The sequence below is a fragment of the Arvicola amphibius genome, chromosome 8, assembly GCF_903992535.2.
Source record: "Arvicola amphibius chromosome 8, mArvAmp1.2, whole genome shotgun sequence".
NCBI lineage: Eukaryota > Metazoa > Chordata > Mammalia > Rodentia > Cricetidae > Arvicola > Arvicola amphibius.
The window spans coordinates 95,333,344-95,353,357 of record NC_052054.1 but is presented as its reverse complement, the minus strand read 5'-3'; the positions used below and the strand labels follow the sequence as shown (position 1 = coordinate 95,353,357).

Below are 20,014 nucleotides of genomic sequence, written 5' to 3'. Positions count from 1 at the left end.
GTTCTTTTAAATGTAATTTTTTAAGGGAATTCCTTCAGAATTTCACATATTCTATTTTATACATTCATCCCCCACTTGCCCTCCTAACTCTTGCCAAACACACCCTACCTTACTGTGGCCTTTTCCTTTTTTTCTTCCAACCCCTGCTTTTAAAAGTAACTCATTGTAGTGGCTTGAATGAGAATTTCTCCCACAGTCTCAGGTATTTGGACACTGATCCCCAGGTGATGACCCTGCCAGGGGAGGTGGCTTTGCTGGAGGACTTCTTTACTAGGAATAGGCTTTGGGAATTCATAGCCTTATCCTAATTTACCTCATTTCCTCTGTTTCATGTTTACAATTGAAGATGCGATCTCTTAGCTCCCTGCACCCACTGTCATGTCTGCCATCTGCTGGCATGCCTGCCCACTGTGATTGACTCGTCACTCTGGAGGCATACATCAAAATAAACCCTGTCATAAGTTACTTTTAGTCACCACACCTTAGTACAGCACTAGAAAAAAACAACTAATACAGAATTTGGTAACAGTGGGCGGGTTATTGTTAGGAAGAACTTGACTATGTTGGTTTTTGAAGAAAAGTAGAAAATTTTGAAACTGTGGAATAGAAAAGCAATTGATTTCTGTAAGTAGAACTTCATGAGTTGTTCCAATAGGATCCTGGAGAACAATAATGCTGAGGGAAATCTGGACAATGGAAGCACAGTTCAAGAAGATCCAGAGGGGAGTAAAGATAACTGGTCTAGCAGTCATTCCTATGATGTTTGGGTACAGCATTTGTCTGTCTTCTGCCTGTGTTCCAAGAACTTGACTAAAGCCAAATTAAAATACATAGACTAATTTCATTCGTGGAGGATATTTCAAGACAGCATATCTTTGTACCCTAGGCTTGGTGTTATGTCTCCTCTTATATAGGTCTTCACAAAAAGGAAGTGAGACAGAAGAGATAAAAATGTAGTTTTGAGAGAAAAGGACTCCTAGGAAGTTTAGTGTTACTAATAGAGGCTGGAAAAGTGGTTGTAATTGTTAAGGAGGTTAGCATTAATAAGGAGAGACCTCTGCACTGGAATAAAGGAAAAGATACCCTAAGGGCACCCCGACAACCTTTTGATTTGTAAAAGAGGGCCTGAGGGTTTTCTGTTCTGAGGAAGCTAACAAAAGTTACTACAGAGGTGACTCCAGGCTGCCATGGCCCATGGCAAACTGGAAACCAAATCCGACACGGTTGTTCACAAGATACTATAGGAGTGGGAAAGATGTAAAAGTGAGCGGCTGGGTTGTAAATTCCTCCTTCCCAGTTTCAGTCTGCTGCCGAGGCCAGCCAACACTTGGCAGGGCAGTCTCTTCAACAGGAAGAGTCTAAGAAGACGAGAGGCTATGAGAGACCGGTCTATGAAACTGTGAAAGTCAATCTCAGGTAGCAGTGCAGGCAACAAGATTTGGGAGATATCGAAACCGTGAAATCGCTACCAGAGAGAACAGCAAACTGGAAGTAGGAGAGTGTATTGCAAAGCTGGAGTGGTGTAGCCATCTAAATCCCCTGACACTTGGCCCAGGTTACATGCTTTTACTCCTGTGTTTTGATCATACTTTGGGCATCCTCAGTATATCCCCATTCCCCTGGTTTGGAAACGTAATGTGTATAATGCGCCTTTAAATATTGGATGTCTGTAATTGGCCTTTTGGCTTTATGTGGGTTTACAGTCAAGGGATTTTCTTGAATCTCCAGAGACTTTGGTTCTTTAAGCAGTACTGAGAGTAAATGCATTTTGCATTATGATGCCACCATTGGCTTACAAGGGCCAGTGAGTAGAATATGGTAGTTTGAGCCAATAGGCTCGGGGATATAAATACTTGGTTCTTGGTTGTTGGCATGGTTTGTGAAGGCAGAGTACTCTGAATGAAAAACTTATTACTAGGGACAAAGGTTTGAGAGCTCATATCTTTGTCCTGCATCCTGATCAGTTGTTCTGCTTTGTGTTTATTTAACAAACCCCAACTTTTTGCCCAAGGCAATGACATGTGGAAATTTATTTTTGGAAAAAAAGATATTGAGTAATTTTTTGAGAATTTCAGTAACAAAAAAATGACATAATTTATCTAGTATTGCCAAAAGAGGAGAAACGGAGGTGGACTTTTCTGTCCTGCCAGACAGTTTTCAAATAACCATACAAATACTTATTTTTAATGATAAATGCTTGCCAATAGCTCAGACTTATTACTAACTAGCTCTTACATTTTAAATTAACATATATATATATATATATATATATATATATATATTAACATAATTTATACTGTGCCAGGTGGAAGCAACTTTTTTCAATGGAGGAAGTTTATCTTGCTTCTTTTCATGTTTCCTTACAACTCCTGAGTGTCCTTCCTCCTTCTTCTTTACACTCTCTTTTTATCTGCAAGTCCCACCTAATTTCCACCTGTCCATCTATTGGTCAGTCAGCTCTCTAGTTAACATGTAACTATGTAACACATATTTATAGTGTACAAAGACTGTTCCACAGTAGTAAAATGATCAAGTTTAGTCTTTAGAGAGATAACAAACAATATTTTGAAGATGCTATTTACAACTATATTTCAATTCAGATTTATCTAATATTTAATAATGTAAAGTTGAAAAATCCATGAGGGAAACCAATTTTATTATATACATGAACAGTCAAAATTAGTTAACAAATTGAAATTATACCAATTATCATTCCTTTTTAAGGAATGATGCCCACTTAGCAAAACAAGTATTCATATAAATTCTGTAGTATTGGTTTATAAAATACTTCCTACACAATTGTATAAGCCTTTAATTATCAAAGTATTTACTCATGGTAACTATTACCTTGTTATAAGCAATTGAAAATTCTACAATCAATTTTATTTACTTAAATATATATATATAATTCACATTACTTACATAGTCCCAACAATATCAAGGCCATTTTTGTCTTACTGTAGATCCAACAATGACCTATACTTCCACATTTACTAATGTCCCAGTAAATACAAGAACTACTTGCTGTTAATCGAAAAAGTAGTGGTCCAGGTATGGATCCTATAAAATAGTCAATGATGAAATAAATGTTTTATAAATACACTATTGACTAGGACTAGAATAATTTCTACACACTCTCTCTCACAAACACCACACACATGCGCGCACACACACACACACACACACACACACACACAAACACATGATCCTCTAAACCCATTATTTAAAATACTGGGATATTTTTTATCAATTGTCTCATTGATCATGACAATCAATATCCTGATCCCTGCATGTATAGAAATGTTGTATGACCTAGAAAAGAAAATATTGATGTGTTTCTAAATGATCATATTGGAAAATTACATTCTAAGTACCATTTATTTCTATAGACTTTTGATGTTCCTGATCTGCAGCAGGGAAGCTTCCTTGTAGTGGTATATTATTTGTATTTTGATAAATAAATCTTGCCTGAAGACCAAAGGCAAAGCTAAAGCCAGTTGAAGTCAGGTAATAGTGACACACACTTTAATACCAGGATTTGGGAGACAGCATCAGAATCATATGAAGCTTTGTTAAGTCAAGGCCACCTTGAGCTTCACAAAATCAATGTAGAAATAAATCCAGGTCATGGTGGCTTATACATTTAATCCCAGTCTTAGGGAGTCACACACCTTTAATCCCAGCATTAGAGGGACTATAAAATGGGAGGAGAGAGAGTTCAAATCTATTTAGTCTGCAGTCAGCCAGCCTTGGTAAAGGCAAAACTTCTCTAGCTGTTTGGCTACTTGGCTTTTCTGGTTTTAATGTTGAGCCCCAATATGTATCTCTGGGTTTTTATCATTCATGCTACATTTGGCACCCAATATTTGGGGTATGAATTCAAGAAAAAACAATTTGCCTGAGCCTTTTTAGCCAACAACACAGGCTGAAACTGCACATGGGTATCCCATTGGAGCTGAATGTGGGTCTCCAACCTTAGCTGACTATGTTTTATTGTGTTCTCTCTCTCTCTCTCTCTCTCTCTCTCTCTCTCTCTCTCTCTCTCTTTCTCTCTCTCTCTCTCTCTCTCTCTGTGTGTGTGTGTGTGTGCATGTGTGTGTGTGTGTGTGTATCTTCATCATGGATTGAAGACTCTCCCTGAACCCCTTTCTGGGCTGATGCCAAGGTAGTAGCTGCCTTGAAACTCTATTCTACATAGCAGCAATCATTCTTACATCTTAATCAACATCATTGATAGATTTGTTAAGATGATTACAAATTATTAAAGGGAAGAATTAGTTAAAAATAGAGTGTTCTCTCACATTAAAATGGCAAAAACCATTATAATGGAGATATTGGAATCTCTGTATGATGATATCCTAGATAGTTTGAAAATGGAACAATTAAATAAGAGGATATCTAATTTCAATGGGATTTATGGTAATGTCAATTATAAGCTTTATCAAAATTATGATTTTTGTCTTGTCACTAAAAATGTTTATTAATCTGAGTTCTAAGATACAGGCCTTAAAAACACTAATAAAATAGATCACAGAAAGATCCAGATCCAGGCAGAAGAATGTAATGAAGAGCCAATTTCAATGTTGCATTATAAGAACAGAGAGGAACAGCCTAAGGTTTTCAGATAATCTACCTTAATATATCCCATAACCTTACAGGAATTGTCAAATGGCAGAGGCTCTGTTGTAGCTAACTTGATTCCTGTGCCATTGTTAGATTTAAAGAGATTCAAGGAAGCAATAGTCCCCTATGGCATCCATTCAACTTTTCTGAAGTAAATATTAAACTTGTGGCAAGTTTGTTACAGAATTATCTCTAATGACTGGAAAGATTTGGTTAATGAAGTTTTAGAGTTACAGTGGAGTACCTGGTTCAGAATAGAGGCCAAGACTGTTGAACAATGGACTAAACCTAGAGGTAGGGAAATCTCCCAAGGTCAATGTTACTATAGAAAGGCAGGCTGTACATGATGACCGCACTCTGTATTTATGCCAAGCATCAACTTTGAATGCTTGGCACAGAATTGGATAAATAGGAAAGAAAATTGATTCATTTATTAAAGTTCTTCAGGGACTAAAGAAAGACTTTATGGATTTCTTACAAAGATTGACTTTAGCAGTAAATAGAATGTTACCAAATTCAGAAGCTAACAAATGATAATTGAATCTCTGGCTTTTGAGAATGCAAATTTTTTATGAAAAAGAATAATTAGGTCTTTAAAGGCAAGGTCAGCACCTTGGATGAATGAATCTGAGATACAGTTAATATAGAATCTCAAGAGCGTGATAATATATGGATAGGAGAAGTGATTTCCAAAGCTTTGAGGAAAAATTAAAATGTAAAATATTATGTTTGTGGAAAACAATGTCACTTTAAAAGGGATTTTAGGCAAGGTGCTCCTAGAAACAATGTTTTTATTTTTCTAAGAATAATCCGTTCAGAATGCCCCTCCCTTCTGGATTATGTGGCAGTCATTGGACTAATGAATGAAGGTCAAGAAGAATATTCTTAGTAATAGTTTGTCATCAGGAAACTCTGCAAGGAGCCTCTCACAGGCTCCTATGCCAAATTTGGCCTTTATGCCAAATCTGTTTCATTCATTTCTTGCCACCTTAGAGAAAACTCCATCCCAGAGCAATTAAAGAAGCTAATACCTGTTGTAAGAAACCATATTGCTCTGGATAACAGAACATCTATAGGAGAACAAAAATTCAACAGAAACCATAAAGCAAGTATTTTGACAGGCTTCTATAAATGAATAAAGACCCAAAGTAAAAATGTGAACAAATGGCATTGTCGTTGAAGGTCCAATAGACACAGGTGTGGATGTAACAATCATTTCATCAGAATCTTGCCATACAAATTGGCTTCTTCATTACATAACTGTTCCATTTTTAGGGATTGGAACTTTATCTCAGGTAAAGCAAAGCACAAGATAAGTTGAATGTACAGGGACAGAAGAACAGAGAGGAATATTAAAACCATATGTAACTAACATAGCACTGAGTTTGTGGTGATGTGATTTGTTACAACAAAGGACAACTCAGATTGACATTTCTCCAATCTTAGAAACAAACCATAGATTAGCATATGTTTCAGGGAAAAACATTAGAAGATTTTATAAAGAACATTCACCAACCATTGAGGTTGTACAGGAAGAGGGGACCACAGTTCCTGATATTTCAAAGGCACCAACAGCCCTACCTTTAAATATGGTTGACAGACAAACCTGCATGAGCTAAGCAGTGACCTTTAACAATAGAGAGACTGCACACTTTAGAACAGCTTGTACAGGAACATCTATCTGCTCCACATAATGAAGATTCAACCACCCCTCAAAAACTTCTGTATTTGTTGTTAAAAAGCAATCTGGAAAATGAAGAATGGTAACAGATTTAAGAGCTGTTAATAAAGTGACTCAGCCAATGGACTCTCTATAGTCTGGCACTCCTTTGACTTCTCTATTACCTAAAGGATGGCCTCTTATAGTTATTGACTTAAAATATTATTTCTTTACTATGTCTTTACAAGAAAAAGACAGAGAAAAAATTTGCCTACATATTTATGACAGTTTTTAGCCTGATAAAAGATATCAATAGAAGATTCTACAACAGGGAATGTTAAATAGCCCCACCCTGTACCAGTATTTTGTAAGTCAGTCATTGGATATGATACAAAAGCAATTTCCTGAATGTATAGTTTGCCATTACACAGATGACATTTTTTTCTATCTTATTCAAATGTAGTTGTTTTAGAAAGAATGTTTGAAGAAGAAAATTTTGCCTTGTTGGTAATTACAAATTGTTCCTGGAAAAATACAAAGAGGAGATTCTATTAATTATTTAAGTTATAAAAGAGTTAAAAAAATTAGACCCCAAGAGGTGCAAATTAGGAGAGATCAATTGCAAGCTCTTAATGACTTTCAAAGATTGCTAGGAGACATTTCCCAGCTATGGCCCACAATTGGGATAAAACCCAATGAACTGATTCATTTAAACAAAACCTTAGATGGTGGAATGAACTTAAATAGCCCCAGGAAATTATCAGCTAAAGTTGATAAAGAATTAATTTTGATTGAAAAAAAATTACGGAAGACACATGTGGATCATTTGGATCTGAACTTAACTGCATTCTGGACATATTATAGTCCAAATATTTCCTTACAATAATTTTAATGCAGAGGGAAGACATAACCTTAGAATGGATCAATTTACAACTTTAACTAGGTAAAAAATTAAAAACTTATGTGGAAAAAGTCTCTGAGTTAATTTTAAGAGGAAAATTAAGACTTAGCTCTCAATTGTAGTTTTTTTATAGTCCTAGTACAGTTAATGATTAAAGCTGGCTTTGGAGTTAAAGTGTGGTTTTCCCCTTCTCTAAACCCAAGCATGCTTATTAAAGTGAAATTCAAAATCTCTGTCTTTGTCAAAAGAGCCGCCTTATATGGGACATAAGAAAAACAAATATTTACAAACTATTTTATTGTTACTCAACTCATAATATTTCGGCTTTATTTTGAACCTTTGACAGCTTTTCTTAAGGTATAAGATTTTTAGGGTTGGCAAGAGGCTTGGCTCTAGTGGGGTGTCCAGGTGTTCACAGGAATATCACCAGCTAGGTCCTTGGACGATAGAGGAGAGGGTGCCTGAACTGGCCTTTTTCCATAGCCACATTGATAAATATCTTGAATATCACCATAGAACCTTTATCCCGATGATGGATGGAGAAAGAGACAGAGACCCACATCGGAGCACTGGACTGAGCTCCCAAGGTTCAGTTGGAGAGCAGAAGGTGGGAGAAGATGAGCTAGGAAGTCAGGAACACAAGGGGTTGGTCCACCCACTGAAACAGTGTGACTGATTTAATGGGAGCACACCAAGACCACCTGGACTGGGACCGAACAAGCATGTGATCAAACCAGACTCTGAATGTGGCTGACAATGGGGTCTGACTGAGAGGCCAATGATAATGGCACTGGGATTTGATTCTACTGCATGTATGGCTTTTAGGGATCCTAGTCTGTTTGGATGCACACCTTCTTAGGCCTGGATGGAAAGGGGAGGGCCTTGGACTTCCCACAGGGCAGGGTACCCTGCCCTGAGGACTGGACAGGGAGGGGAAAGGGTGAGTTGGGGAGCGGGAGGGAAATGGGAGGAGGGGAGGAGGTGGAAGTTTTGAATGGTATTATTTATAAAGCAATAAAAATTAATAAAGATTTATGAGATTAGTATATATATATACACACATATGTATGTATTATATATAAGTATATATTTAAACTCTGTGTCATGATATTACCGATCATGTAGAGTACTAGCTAATTCTGGAAAAAAATTTCATCTACCTTTCTGTACATGATTTCGGGTTTTTTTTTAGTGTTATCAGTTTTCTGCAGTGCACCATGAGCATGCCTACCAGTCATCTTTGAAGTCTTTATAAGGATGATGGCACCCACAATGATGACTCCAGGACTATAATAACACCACTTAGATAGAAAAATATCATCTGAGGATCAGCTTTGGACTGATCAAAACTATTTTGTGATGGCTAGCTGAGATGATCCAACCTAACAGACTACTCTAGTCAGGAATTGAAACAAGCCCTGAACTTTCCCATTATGGACTGTACAAAACATGATATAGCTACCTCTTTCAGAATTTGAAAATTAACCCAAATTTTTCTTTTCAGGATCCCCTAAAGATACTGTTAATCCCAGACAGCAGAAAGTTTAGAAATCTGATGCTCACATTCCCAAGTGGTGAGGTGCTGGTTTTGGGTTGTTCAATGGATTATGGATATTTGTCATTGTTTAGGGGATTAGGTGCAAGTTATTATTGGTAATGGTCTGGAACAAAGCTAAACAAAAGAAATTAGATTCAAGGATCTTGCTTTGAAAAGAAAAAAGGGACATGGTAGGATAAAAAAGTAGATTATTGAATCTTCTCTGAAATAAAAAAGGGAGGATGTAAATACAATAAGATAAAAAGGTAGATTATTATATATACTTTTAAGAAGCAGCTACTAGCTTTAAATGTTTTATGTTGGATTAGATGTTTTATACTGTATATAATTTTGTATATTGAGATTAATTTTTTAGAATAAAATGTATCTACATTTCTGCTCCTGCTAAATTTTACCTGTATAGCTCATTTAACAATGTAAGGCAAATTTCTACTCCTTAAAAAATTATTATTACCAACCATTTAGGATAATAAGAAAATGCAGGTTAATAGTTAATCACCTAGTATAATCGAACTTGTAGCCACACTGGGTATTTTTTCAAGGCCAAACAAAGATACATTTTAGATAGAAGGTCATCTTCAAACATTTCAGAGATCAAACGAATATGACATTTAAGATGATTGAATAACCTAGGTTCCTTTTTATGACAGCGAGGCATGTCTGCTCCTGGCAGTACCAATCTACTTCAGAGGTGATAATGGGTATCAAAGAAGGAGTTTACTTTCTTTGTGGCGAAAATAAGTTGCTGAGCAAGAAAATGCCCTTGTCTTGACTGCTGACAGTATTCTGTACTAATTGGACAAGTAGGACACACAAAAAAGTGATTGACAAACATTGGCAAACAAGGAGAGACCAGCCCTTCAGTATGTCTTTCTTCAAAGAAAAGTCTATCAGATATGCTAGGCCTGTAGGCCAAAGATAGACGCCTCAACTCTGCAGAGGACCTTTGGTAACTATTCAGGTAGACAGCTTTTTCTGTTACTTCTCCTATTTTTTGGAAGTCACTTGCTTGCATTTCCTGCTTACTCAGTTAATATTATTTCCTTCTTGGGTCTCTGAGGTAGTTGAAGACAAGATAGTTATAGTTATAGTCTCCCTCATTTATGAGACTCAGAAAAGAAATTCACTAAAGAAATGTAATGTATATAAGGTTGAGAGATATCAAAGGATAGTTTTAATGATAATGCAAGTTGTTGTAGAATGTAAATTAGGTACAAAAATTTGGATTCACCAAGATGAGATAGATGTGGAGTATTTTCTCTGAATTTTTCAAATCCAAATTGAATAGATATTATTGATATATTTTCACCCATTTATATTGTATATAGTTATTGTACTTCTTGTATATAGGTTTTTTTTTTATATAAATGGAGACTTCTCTTTTGTTCCCAACCACCCAGATCCAAATAATCACACAGAAATATTATTAATTATATCACTGCTTGGCCATTAGCTTAGGCATATTCCTAGCTAAATCTTATCTAAACCATTTCTATTAATCTGTGTATTGTCATGAGGCTGTAGCTTACCAGAAAGGTTCCAGACATCTATCTCCTTCAGCAGTTACATAACATCTCCCTGACTCTGCCTACTTTCTCTCTGTATCCTGCCTAGCTTCACTCCGCTAAGCCATTGATCAAAAAAGCTTTATTCATCAACCAATAAAAGCAACATATAAACAGAATGACATCCCACATCAGTTTTTCTTATATTATTTATAGACTTCTTTATTTAAGACACAAAGGAGAAATGTAGTGGTATATTATTTGTATTTTGAAAAATAAATCCTGTCTAAAAACCAGAGACAAAGCTAAAGCTACTAAAGGTCAGGTAATGGTGACACACAACTTTAATCCAGGATTTGGGAGACAGAGTCAGATGATCTCTGTGAGTTCAAAGCCACGTTGGGCTACACACGATCAATGTAGAAACAAATCCAGGTTGGCGGGGGGCTCAAATGTTTAATCCCAGTCCTAGGGAGTCACACATCTTTAACACCAGCATGAGAAGAAATATAAAATGGGAAGAGAAAGATCCTTAGTCTGTTTCGTTCATTGTTTCCCTGCCTTGGTAGAGGTAAGACTTCTCTAGTTTCTTGCCTGCTTTGCTTTTCTGGTTTTCAGACTGAACCCCAGTATTTATCTCTGGGTCTTTATTTTTTGTCTACCTTTCTATTGCAGCAGGTGTTATTGCAGACTTGTTACCATTCAAAGTGCTAAGAATACTTGGCTATGAGTGTTCAGCCACAGATGTGACATCTCTATCACCCTCCTCTGTTAAAAGGCTCTGGGGACATTATAGAAGAAGTGGGTGAAGGAATATAAGAACCAGAGGATGGAGAAGGGAGTTGTAAATTACTGTCCTCTGGGCATAATGTAGCTATTGCAAACGTGAACTCATAATAGCTGTTCATACTTCACAGGTCCGTGAAAGATCAAGCCAGGTAAAAAATGCCACCATGGATATGGAATGACATTGGAAACCCCAGAAAATTCAATTTGTTCTTGTAGAAATTAAATTCATAGACGCATTAAATTGAGACTCATTGTTGATGAAGACATTTAATTTGGGGACTTCACAAGCTTATAGGAAGCAGAAAATGACTGTGAGTATGTGGATGTTTTGTGTAATCTCTCAAGGTCACTTTTGTGAGATGATAAAGAAACTTCAGGTCCAAATTCATGGCTCCAGCCTGACACAATGTAAGTAATGTGTATTTTACTTAACAGAATAACTTTTATTTCACACATTTTCTTTCTAAATTTAATCAGCTCCCAACTTTTTCCAAGCAATCTCTTATTCACTTGTTTTGTGTTATTTTACATTATTATTCATTTGTAATTTTAAATATACATATAAACAAATTTATATATAAATATGAACAATTTGATACATTAGGCATATTTTAAAATACATACCAAATAATCTCAAAGCTGTATAGGTCACACCCATGCCCAGGGACTTTAAATTGTTAGGTAAAGTTCTGAAAGCAAATAACAATATTACCTATGTGTTAGGTTAATGCTTTATATATAAGTATATATTATATATTATGTCATACTGTGAATATATATAATAAACATGCATTTATAAATTATATATTTATACATTATAAAATATGATAAATATGTATGTTGCATAATTTAGTATACAAATCTTTAGCTAGTTGACAAAAGTTCAATTTGCCATATAGATGGAGTACAAATTTTTCCATTTCTCCATTATCTAAACATGCTGTCTACAAAGCTCTTCATTCTTCCCAGGAGAAGGAACTTCATGGATCAAATCTGCCTAAGCCTTCTCTTCCTGAAGTGACTTAATTCACTGCCTCTCAATTCATCTTTCCTCATGCTGGCAGGTCCAATTTTGTTTAGAATCCGTTTCATCTTTGTGAAGTCCACTTCATATTTTTCTAGTTTGCTGGAGGTTTTGGATTCTACATTCCAAAAATTGTTTTGGTAAACACCATTTAACTTCCAGGCTTTTGACTGGGTTATTGTAAACAGGAAATATTTTCTAATAAGAGGGAGGGGTGCTACAGAGGTCAGAGGAAAACTTTCATGATATGTTTTTTTCTTTCCACCATGTGAGTTCTACTTCAGACATGGTAGAAAGTGTCTATTCTCAATGGGATATTCACCAACTCAAGTATAGGTTCTTTTATATTTTCTCTTCCTTGACTTTTATTTTCATTAACAAAATTATCATTAATTGCCTAAATGAGAAGTCTTAATATGTTCCAAGATTTCTCCATATTCCAAAAAAGTGACAATTTTCACCCTTTTAACAAAGCTAAATATTTCCCTAGTATGGGCTATCATATCTCTAAATATCACTATTACACACTTACATTTTTTTCTCTAGCTTCCCCCTTTAACTCTGTTTTTCTTTCTATCTTCAAACTACCCTATCAAGATGACCATTTGGCTGCATCCCAGCCCCAGAAAGGCAGAGACAAAGAAAAGCATTGAGAAAAACTGGGGTTATACAGGAAGACCCTATCCACTTTCAAAACACTTGAACTACAACATAAAACAAAAACATATATCTCATCAATTATGCTTATCCATTCTAGAGAATTTCATTATGCATATGATATATATTGATCATATCCTCCCCCATTTTCTCTCCCTCCAGTTCCTTCTTATTCTTCATCCTGCTTTTTTTTCTATCGGAATAATATGCTTAGTAGGATATTCCACATATCTGTCTCTACTTTTACTCCACAGCTATTTGTGATGATGCCAGAAATGAGCTACTCTTTTTCTGTTTTGTTGGTCATCTTTTACAGGATTGTTAGGATGCAAATATACTTATTAACTAGAAAAGGTAAGTTTAATGTCCTTTTATTCTGTTTTTAGAATAAAAATGAATGTTAGGTAGACTTTACATATTCTAGAAGAACACATGAATTGTAAGTATAGAACTAGAGCTGAATACCCATTCCAAAGAATCAATTTTATGCTCACATTTATGCAACAATTAAAAAATTCCGATTTATGGATTCTTCATTTGTGTTATAAAAAGTGAATGTAATCTATGATTTGTATTAACTGTATTTTGTTACTGGTGCATAGATACAGTTTCTACATAATTCTAAATAATATTAGAGAGTAATCTGTGCAATTCCAAAAACATGTAACTTAGTCTTAAATTAAAGTGAACCTAAATGTAACATCTATATGTTAGGCAAATAAACAAGTATAAGGAAAAATTATACTTATACACAAAATTTTACAACATAAATATTTTCCCTCTTTATTTATTACTTTAAACCACAGAAAATCTTTTGCTGTAGCAATATGAACTATTTCTAAATGTATAATTCTTTAGTACTAAATATATAATAATCATGAGTATTACATACTTACTGGAGTATAATCAAGGATATTGGTGTACTAGCCGAACTAGAAAAAACAATCGAAGAAAAGAAAAAAGCAAAAAACAAAGGTAACGTGTGACACTTGGTATTACATTTTCCAGGAATGGCATCAATAGGATCTCCTTCAGAATCTGCATTTGCCAATCCTTTTTTAATGCAAGAACAATTGTAGTATGTCTACGAATATTAAATATAAAAAAGAGTATTTCAGAAACAATCAGGAGACAATTTATTGTTATAAAAATAAAATAAATTAAATCAATATTCAAAGGGAAACTGCCCAGTGTTCAAACTGCTTTTGGTTTTATGAATTTTTATTTATTAAGATGATAATATAATCATACTATTTTCTCCTTCCTTTACCTTTTCTAAACCATTCCACGTACCCCTTTCAAGTCCATAGATTCTTTTTTAATTGTTGTTTTATATATATTATATATTATACATATATATACTTGCATTAGTGTATATATAATATGTATTCATCCACACATTTATATATAGTATATATACAATATAAACATATATTTACACATATGTATAGACAGAAATGTAACTTTCTCATTTTCTATAAAGTTATTGTGCAATGTTTTCAGGACTGACCATTCATACCTAGCTGGTGTGCTCTTCCCTGTAGAAGACTATTTCTCCAGCTCTCAGCATTCCTTAGACAGGGTTTCACTCCATAACACTGGCTGGTCTTGAACTCACAGAGGTCTGATTGGTTCTGTTTCCAGACCACAGGGATTAAAGGCATGTGCCACCATATCCAGGTAAGAATGCCAAGTTTAATGAGTTTTATCATGCTAAACTTTTTGTACATTTTTAAGAAATGCAATATTAATTGTTAAATAAGAGATATATAACCTATCAATGAATTACTTTTTGTGTAGGTGTTTGTGGGTATATAATTACTGCAAATAAGGAAAAGTTCTACAAATTTAATAAATAGTAGCCAATTTATGTTAATTTTATTATCATTGGACAGAAATATAAATTAAGGGCAATTAAAAGAGAATGCAATGAATATAATTAAATTTTAGCTGAGATCTAAAATATGGACAATTACTCTATGAAAGATTGGGTAAGCTTGTTAATTCTTTCCTTTGTGTACAATAATGATAGATTTGATGTTTATTAAGTACAGTAGGCACATGACATCAGAGACCAAACATTTTTTTTTTTTTTCTTTTTTCTTTTTTTTTGGTTTTCGAGACAGGGTTTCTCTGTAGCTTTTTTAGAGCCTGTCCTGGAACTAGCTCTTGTAGACCAGGCTGGCCTCGAACTCACAGAGATCCGCCTGCCTCTGCCTCCCGAGTGCTGGGATTAAAGGCGTGCGCCACCACCGCCCGGCTGAGACCAAACATTTTTAAGAGCACACAGAACAGTAATTACAATCCCGGAACTGGGGAGGCAGAAATACACATGCACACACACACACACACACACACACACACACACACACTCCGACACACACTAAAATGATTACAAAATGTTTGGAGATAAAGAGATCATATAGGAATTTATTAGGATATTTAAAATGCCCTGAGCTACAAAACAATAATTATAACAGAGAAACAACTAAGTAAATGTACTGCTAATAAGAGATTTATGGATGATTTGGACCTGAGCGGTTAAGAAAGTAAGAGTGTGAAATCATATCAGCCTCGCTGACTAATTAGTAGGCATGTTAAATAACACAAATAAACCAAGACCCAAGTTAAAGTTATCACTTCACCTTAATTTCTAAATGTCTGTGTGCCAAACAACAGTTTAATTTGAGGGGACATATTGTCAAGAATACAACAGAAATTTGTTTGTCTTTTAGAGAATTTTCTACTTAGGAAGGCAACTAGAGAACACAAAAAGTTTTATATGGTGCATTTGTGGTTATTATCAAGCAAAAAAAGGGCAAAGAAAAGATGCACGGAGTATTAGGAAAAATACTTTTGTACTTAGAGGAGTATCAGAACGCGTACGTGAGAAACTGCTATTTGAGAAGACATTCAAAGAACATATGGAAGAGAGCTACGTGGTAATCTAGAAATATGCTCCACGTAAGAGAAGAAAAGCAGTCGACCATAAAGCAGTGAGTGACTACATGCTCAACAAGTTCAGCAACGGCGAGGATAGAAAGAATGGGAAAGAGTAAGAAAACAAAAATCCAGGAGAGGATGAGAAAAGTAAGTTGTACAAAAATTGGCAATTGCAAAATTAGGTTAAGGAACTTCAATCTATACTCTTAGAAGCCACTCAGGTTGCTGAGATTAATGAACAACCAAGGCAAGGATAACTGTTGGCGTACAGCCCACAGGCTAGTGAAATACAGTACAACAAAATGCAGTGCTGAAGAAATGGGCGATGACAGAGAAAACACTGAAAATAATCCTACATGCCATTATGTAGTAAGTGGATGGGAGAGAGTTTGCTGTATAATTAATTGGAACCAAAATAAGAAAGTCACACGAGAAAGTTTTACTACGGAAATAAAGATCTTCAGCCCAGAGGGGCAACAGAGAAAAACTAGAAAATGGCATACTGATTTGGGTTTTCTTTCTCTATCTTTCTAATGTTCTTCAAGGATTCCTGACATTTTAATCCACTAAAATTCCAGAGGAGAAATATCCCTTATATCATGTTGGACTCCTGGGACAGAGTACAAGTGAATAAGTGTGCTGAGCAGATCTGAAGGACCGAGGTGCAGTACAGTAAATGTCTACAAAACACAGAGTGAATAAAATGACTAATTACAGGACTGAAAACAAAGTTTAGTAGTCAGTTGGTGAGATTTTAGGATATTAGGTTCTAAAAGTATTGAAGACTTTGAGAAGTCTGTATTTTATAATGAACTGAAAATAATGGCCTACCTCTTGCACAAGATAATTGATATTGAAGTCATGAACTGAATATAAACTCTGACTGGAAATTAGCTAAGGTTTGTTCAATGGAAGCACAAATGTATACAGATGAATATTATATATGTTTTTATATATACATGTAATATTATTGGGAAGGAAATAGTGGAGGCATTATAGAAGTATCAAATTAGATTCTCATTAATAATTTAAGAATTATCATGAATATTAGAGAGTGTGTTAGTGACCCAAGCTCTAAGTCCTCTGCAAAGAATCACAGTAAATGTCTCAAGGCTGAACCTGGAGGAAAAGGAGGTGCAAAGGAAATACATTCTGCAGAGAAAAATCGACGAGAGGGGAAGGAGGACAAAGCATGCTCTAAAACAGAGGAACAAAAAGGATGTTTACCTGTTAGTGTGAAGCTTGTAGGAAGGGAAATAGTTACTGACTCAAACTACCCAAAAGCACTTTCCAGAGTAAAGTAGACATTAGTCAGAGGATGAAATAAAGGAAGTAGTGTTTGGATGAAGAACACTTTCTGATTTTAGACAACAGGGTAGAAAGTTTCAAGGTGGGAGTGACAGGTGAGAAAGTAAATCAAATGATGTGATGGAAAAGTCAGAAATGTGTGGGGATGAATTACTTCAAAGGCCACACCACCTTTTCTTCTTTTTGTTTGGTCCTAATTTGTTTTTAATTTAATTTTCTCATTCTTATTCTTACTAGATGCCTGCTTGTTTTCTAACAATAGAGAGAAAGCAAGGCTGTGGATTTTAATGGGTATGAAAATGGGAAGGATCTAGTAGAGAGTGAAGGAGGAGAAACTGTACTCAGAATATATTATAAGAAGAAAATGTATTTTCAGCTTAAACATAAAACTAAGTGAAGGATTGCCTACAAAAAGTAAAATATATGAGCAAATATTAGGAGATGTTTCACTTAATAGAATGTTTGTCGTGCACCAAGAGGAACTGAATTTGAGAAAAGTGAATCTGTAACCCTAGTTCTGGACTGGAAAGGGGAGAAGGGCAGATCCTGGAGATTACTGGCCATCCAGCCTAACCAAACCGATCAACTCTAGATCCAATGAGAGATCTTGTCTCAGAAGTTAAAGCAAAGATCAACTGAAGAAGATATTTACTACTTGACTTGCTATATCAATTTCTTTTGTAGGATTTTGTAACAAATTAAGATGTAAAAGAAATGAAAAGTCCATTTGTTAACTCTCATATGGTCCCCTATCTGATAGATTTTTTTCTGTTTTGAAACAGAGTATGAACTTTCAGAGAAACTCAAGATCATTCTTTGGCACCTAAGAAGTCTTTAATGCTTTGGGTGAGATGAAGTAGCTTCCCCACTGATAGTGAGAATGAAGTCTCCGTTGAAGTAGGAAGCTGAGGACAGAACTCCTGAGCCTTGCTTTCCTGTACTCAAAGCTGCATCAGCTAATAAGAACCAGCTAAAAGGCCAAGGTCATAGAGAGAAGTCCAAGGGTTTTATTATATAAATCTATAAAAAAGTATTTTTGAAGCATAAATGAGTTTCAAAGAGCTCCACTGTCTATAATATTACTATATAGAAAAGACACATTATTTTTGGTTTAGTAAAACGAAAGTATCTCTTTTGTTTTGACAAAATTATTATGAATTATGAATTGTGTCTCATAGAAGCACAGGAAAACTATGTAAAATTCCATGAGAAGTATGTTCTTAAGCAGGATTTCCACAAATGAAAGTAGTTCAACCGTAATACTATACTTAGTCTCTCAATAAATGTACATTTGCTGTATGGTGGCATGGTGGACCTTTGCAACTCCATATGCATGTTTTACCATAGTAAGGAGAACTGGGTACATGTATAAAGCAAGGACTTTCAGTAATTAAGTCAACTTTTGAAGATGAAAAATATCTATATGGGATTTCATTATATTTTTCTATTACATTTAAATTTCTCCCATATTTTAAAGACTACTTTAACATGTAACATTTAATAAGAATAATTATAAATAGCATAAATATTTTTATACTAATTCTTGTTAATATTGATATGATACAAAATCATAAGTATAACTGTAGCTGTTGATGTGTCTATGAATCAGTATGTCTATTTATTGCTCTCTTCCTTCATAAGAAACAGAAGGTAGTGGAAAATAAACACAGAATTAGAACATAGATCTGTAAGTTTGTGCCAGTTAAAAGGTAAAAATTGAAAAAAATGTAATTAGTAACTTTATAGTTATATGTTCATCTAGAGGTTGGGGAGATAATCCCATGAGTAAGGTGTCAACAATGGGGACCTAGGTTTGATCCCCAGCACCCACATAAAAATTCCAGCTTGGTAGTGTGCTTATAGCCCCACTGCAGCAAAGACAGAGATGTATGGGTCCATTTGGCTCTTAGGGCCAGGTACCATAGCCTATTTGTGGAGCTTCAAAGCTATAAAAGACTGAGGCAAAAATCAAGGTCATCTGAGGATGACATCAGAGAGTGCCCCCTGATCACTGCTTCATTTACATATTTCAAGACTGAATCATTTCACTGTCATGCTTGGGCACATGTGTTTTATTGTGCACACATATACATACATGCATCAAAACATGCATATGCACAAGACCAGAAAAATAGAAACCAGATGTGGGATGGCCCTCTGTATACTCTCCATGTGTTTTATTACCATTGGTTAATAAAGAAGCGGTTTTGGTCTATGGTGGGGCAGAATATAAATAGCTAGGTAGGAAATCCAAGCAGAGACCCAGAGAAAGAAGGCAGAGTTGGGGAAACACCAATAGCCACTGGAGGAATAAGATGCCAGAGCATTACTTGTAAGCCAAGGAAATGTGGTAATACACAGATTATTAGAAATGGGCTCATAATTTATATGCAGAGTTAGCCAGTAAGAAGCCTGAGCCATTGGCCAAACAATTACAAATGATGTTAAGCCCCAACTGATTATTTTATAAACAGCTGCAGGTACCTTAGGGCAGGAGAGAAACCAGTCCAGTGGCATTGGGTAGAACAGAGAAAAGTCTCCAGCTTTTGAACCCCACAAACTTAGACAAGTGGTAGGCTAATCAATTGCTCTCTATAACAGAACATGGACTAGGAAAAAAAATACATTCTGGGTTGTTGTAGCAGTCCAGGAAATAAGAAATTTCAGGTTAGTACCACGGCATGTGTAACTAGAGGTTTTTTGGTTTTTTTTTTTTTTTTTTTTTTTTTGGTTTTTTGAGACAGGGTTTCCCTGTAGTTTCTAGAGCCTGTCCTGGAACTAGCTCTTGTAGACCAGGCTGGCCTCGAACTCAGAGATCCACCTGCCTCTGCCTCCCAAGTGCTGGGATTAAAGGCGTGCGCCACCACCGCCCGGCTGTAACTAGAGTTTTTAAGCAGATTCTATTAAGTTATGTCATATTTCTCTCATTCATATGAGTTATCTATAACTCTCAGTTTTCTAGAAAGTCAGATATGTTTTGTGAAAGCCTTGTACATGTGATAAGATTTGTGACACAAAGAACTGGTGACTAGGGATGTAGCTTAGC

General features: G+C 35.4%; 1 protein-coding gene across 1 annotated transcript in view; it reads right to left on the bottom strand.

Moving 5' to 3' along the window:
* Positions 1-1,566: 1,566 nt before the first annotated feature.
* The window catches only part of LOC119821917 (solute carrier organic anion transporter family member 6A1-like), a 56,620-nt gene continuing 38,172 nt past the window's right edge, over positions 1,567-20,014 (bottom strand). Inside the window, exons 10-13 of the mRNA XM_042055619.1 lie at positions 13,614-13,801; positions 11,661-11,725; positions 2,923-3,060; positions 1,567-1,751 (exon numbers count right to left, since the gene is read on the bottom strand). Coding sequence (XP_041911553.1) covers positions 1,567-1,751; positions 2,923-3,060; positions 11,661-11,725; positions 13,614-13,801 — 576 coding nt within the window. The remainder of the gene's footprint in view (positions 1,752-2,922; positions 3,061-11,660; positions 11,726-13,613; positions 13,802-20,014) is intronic.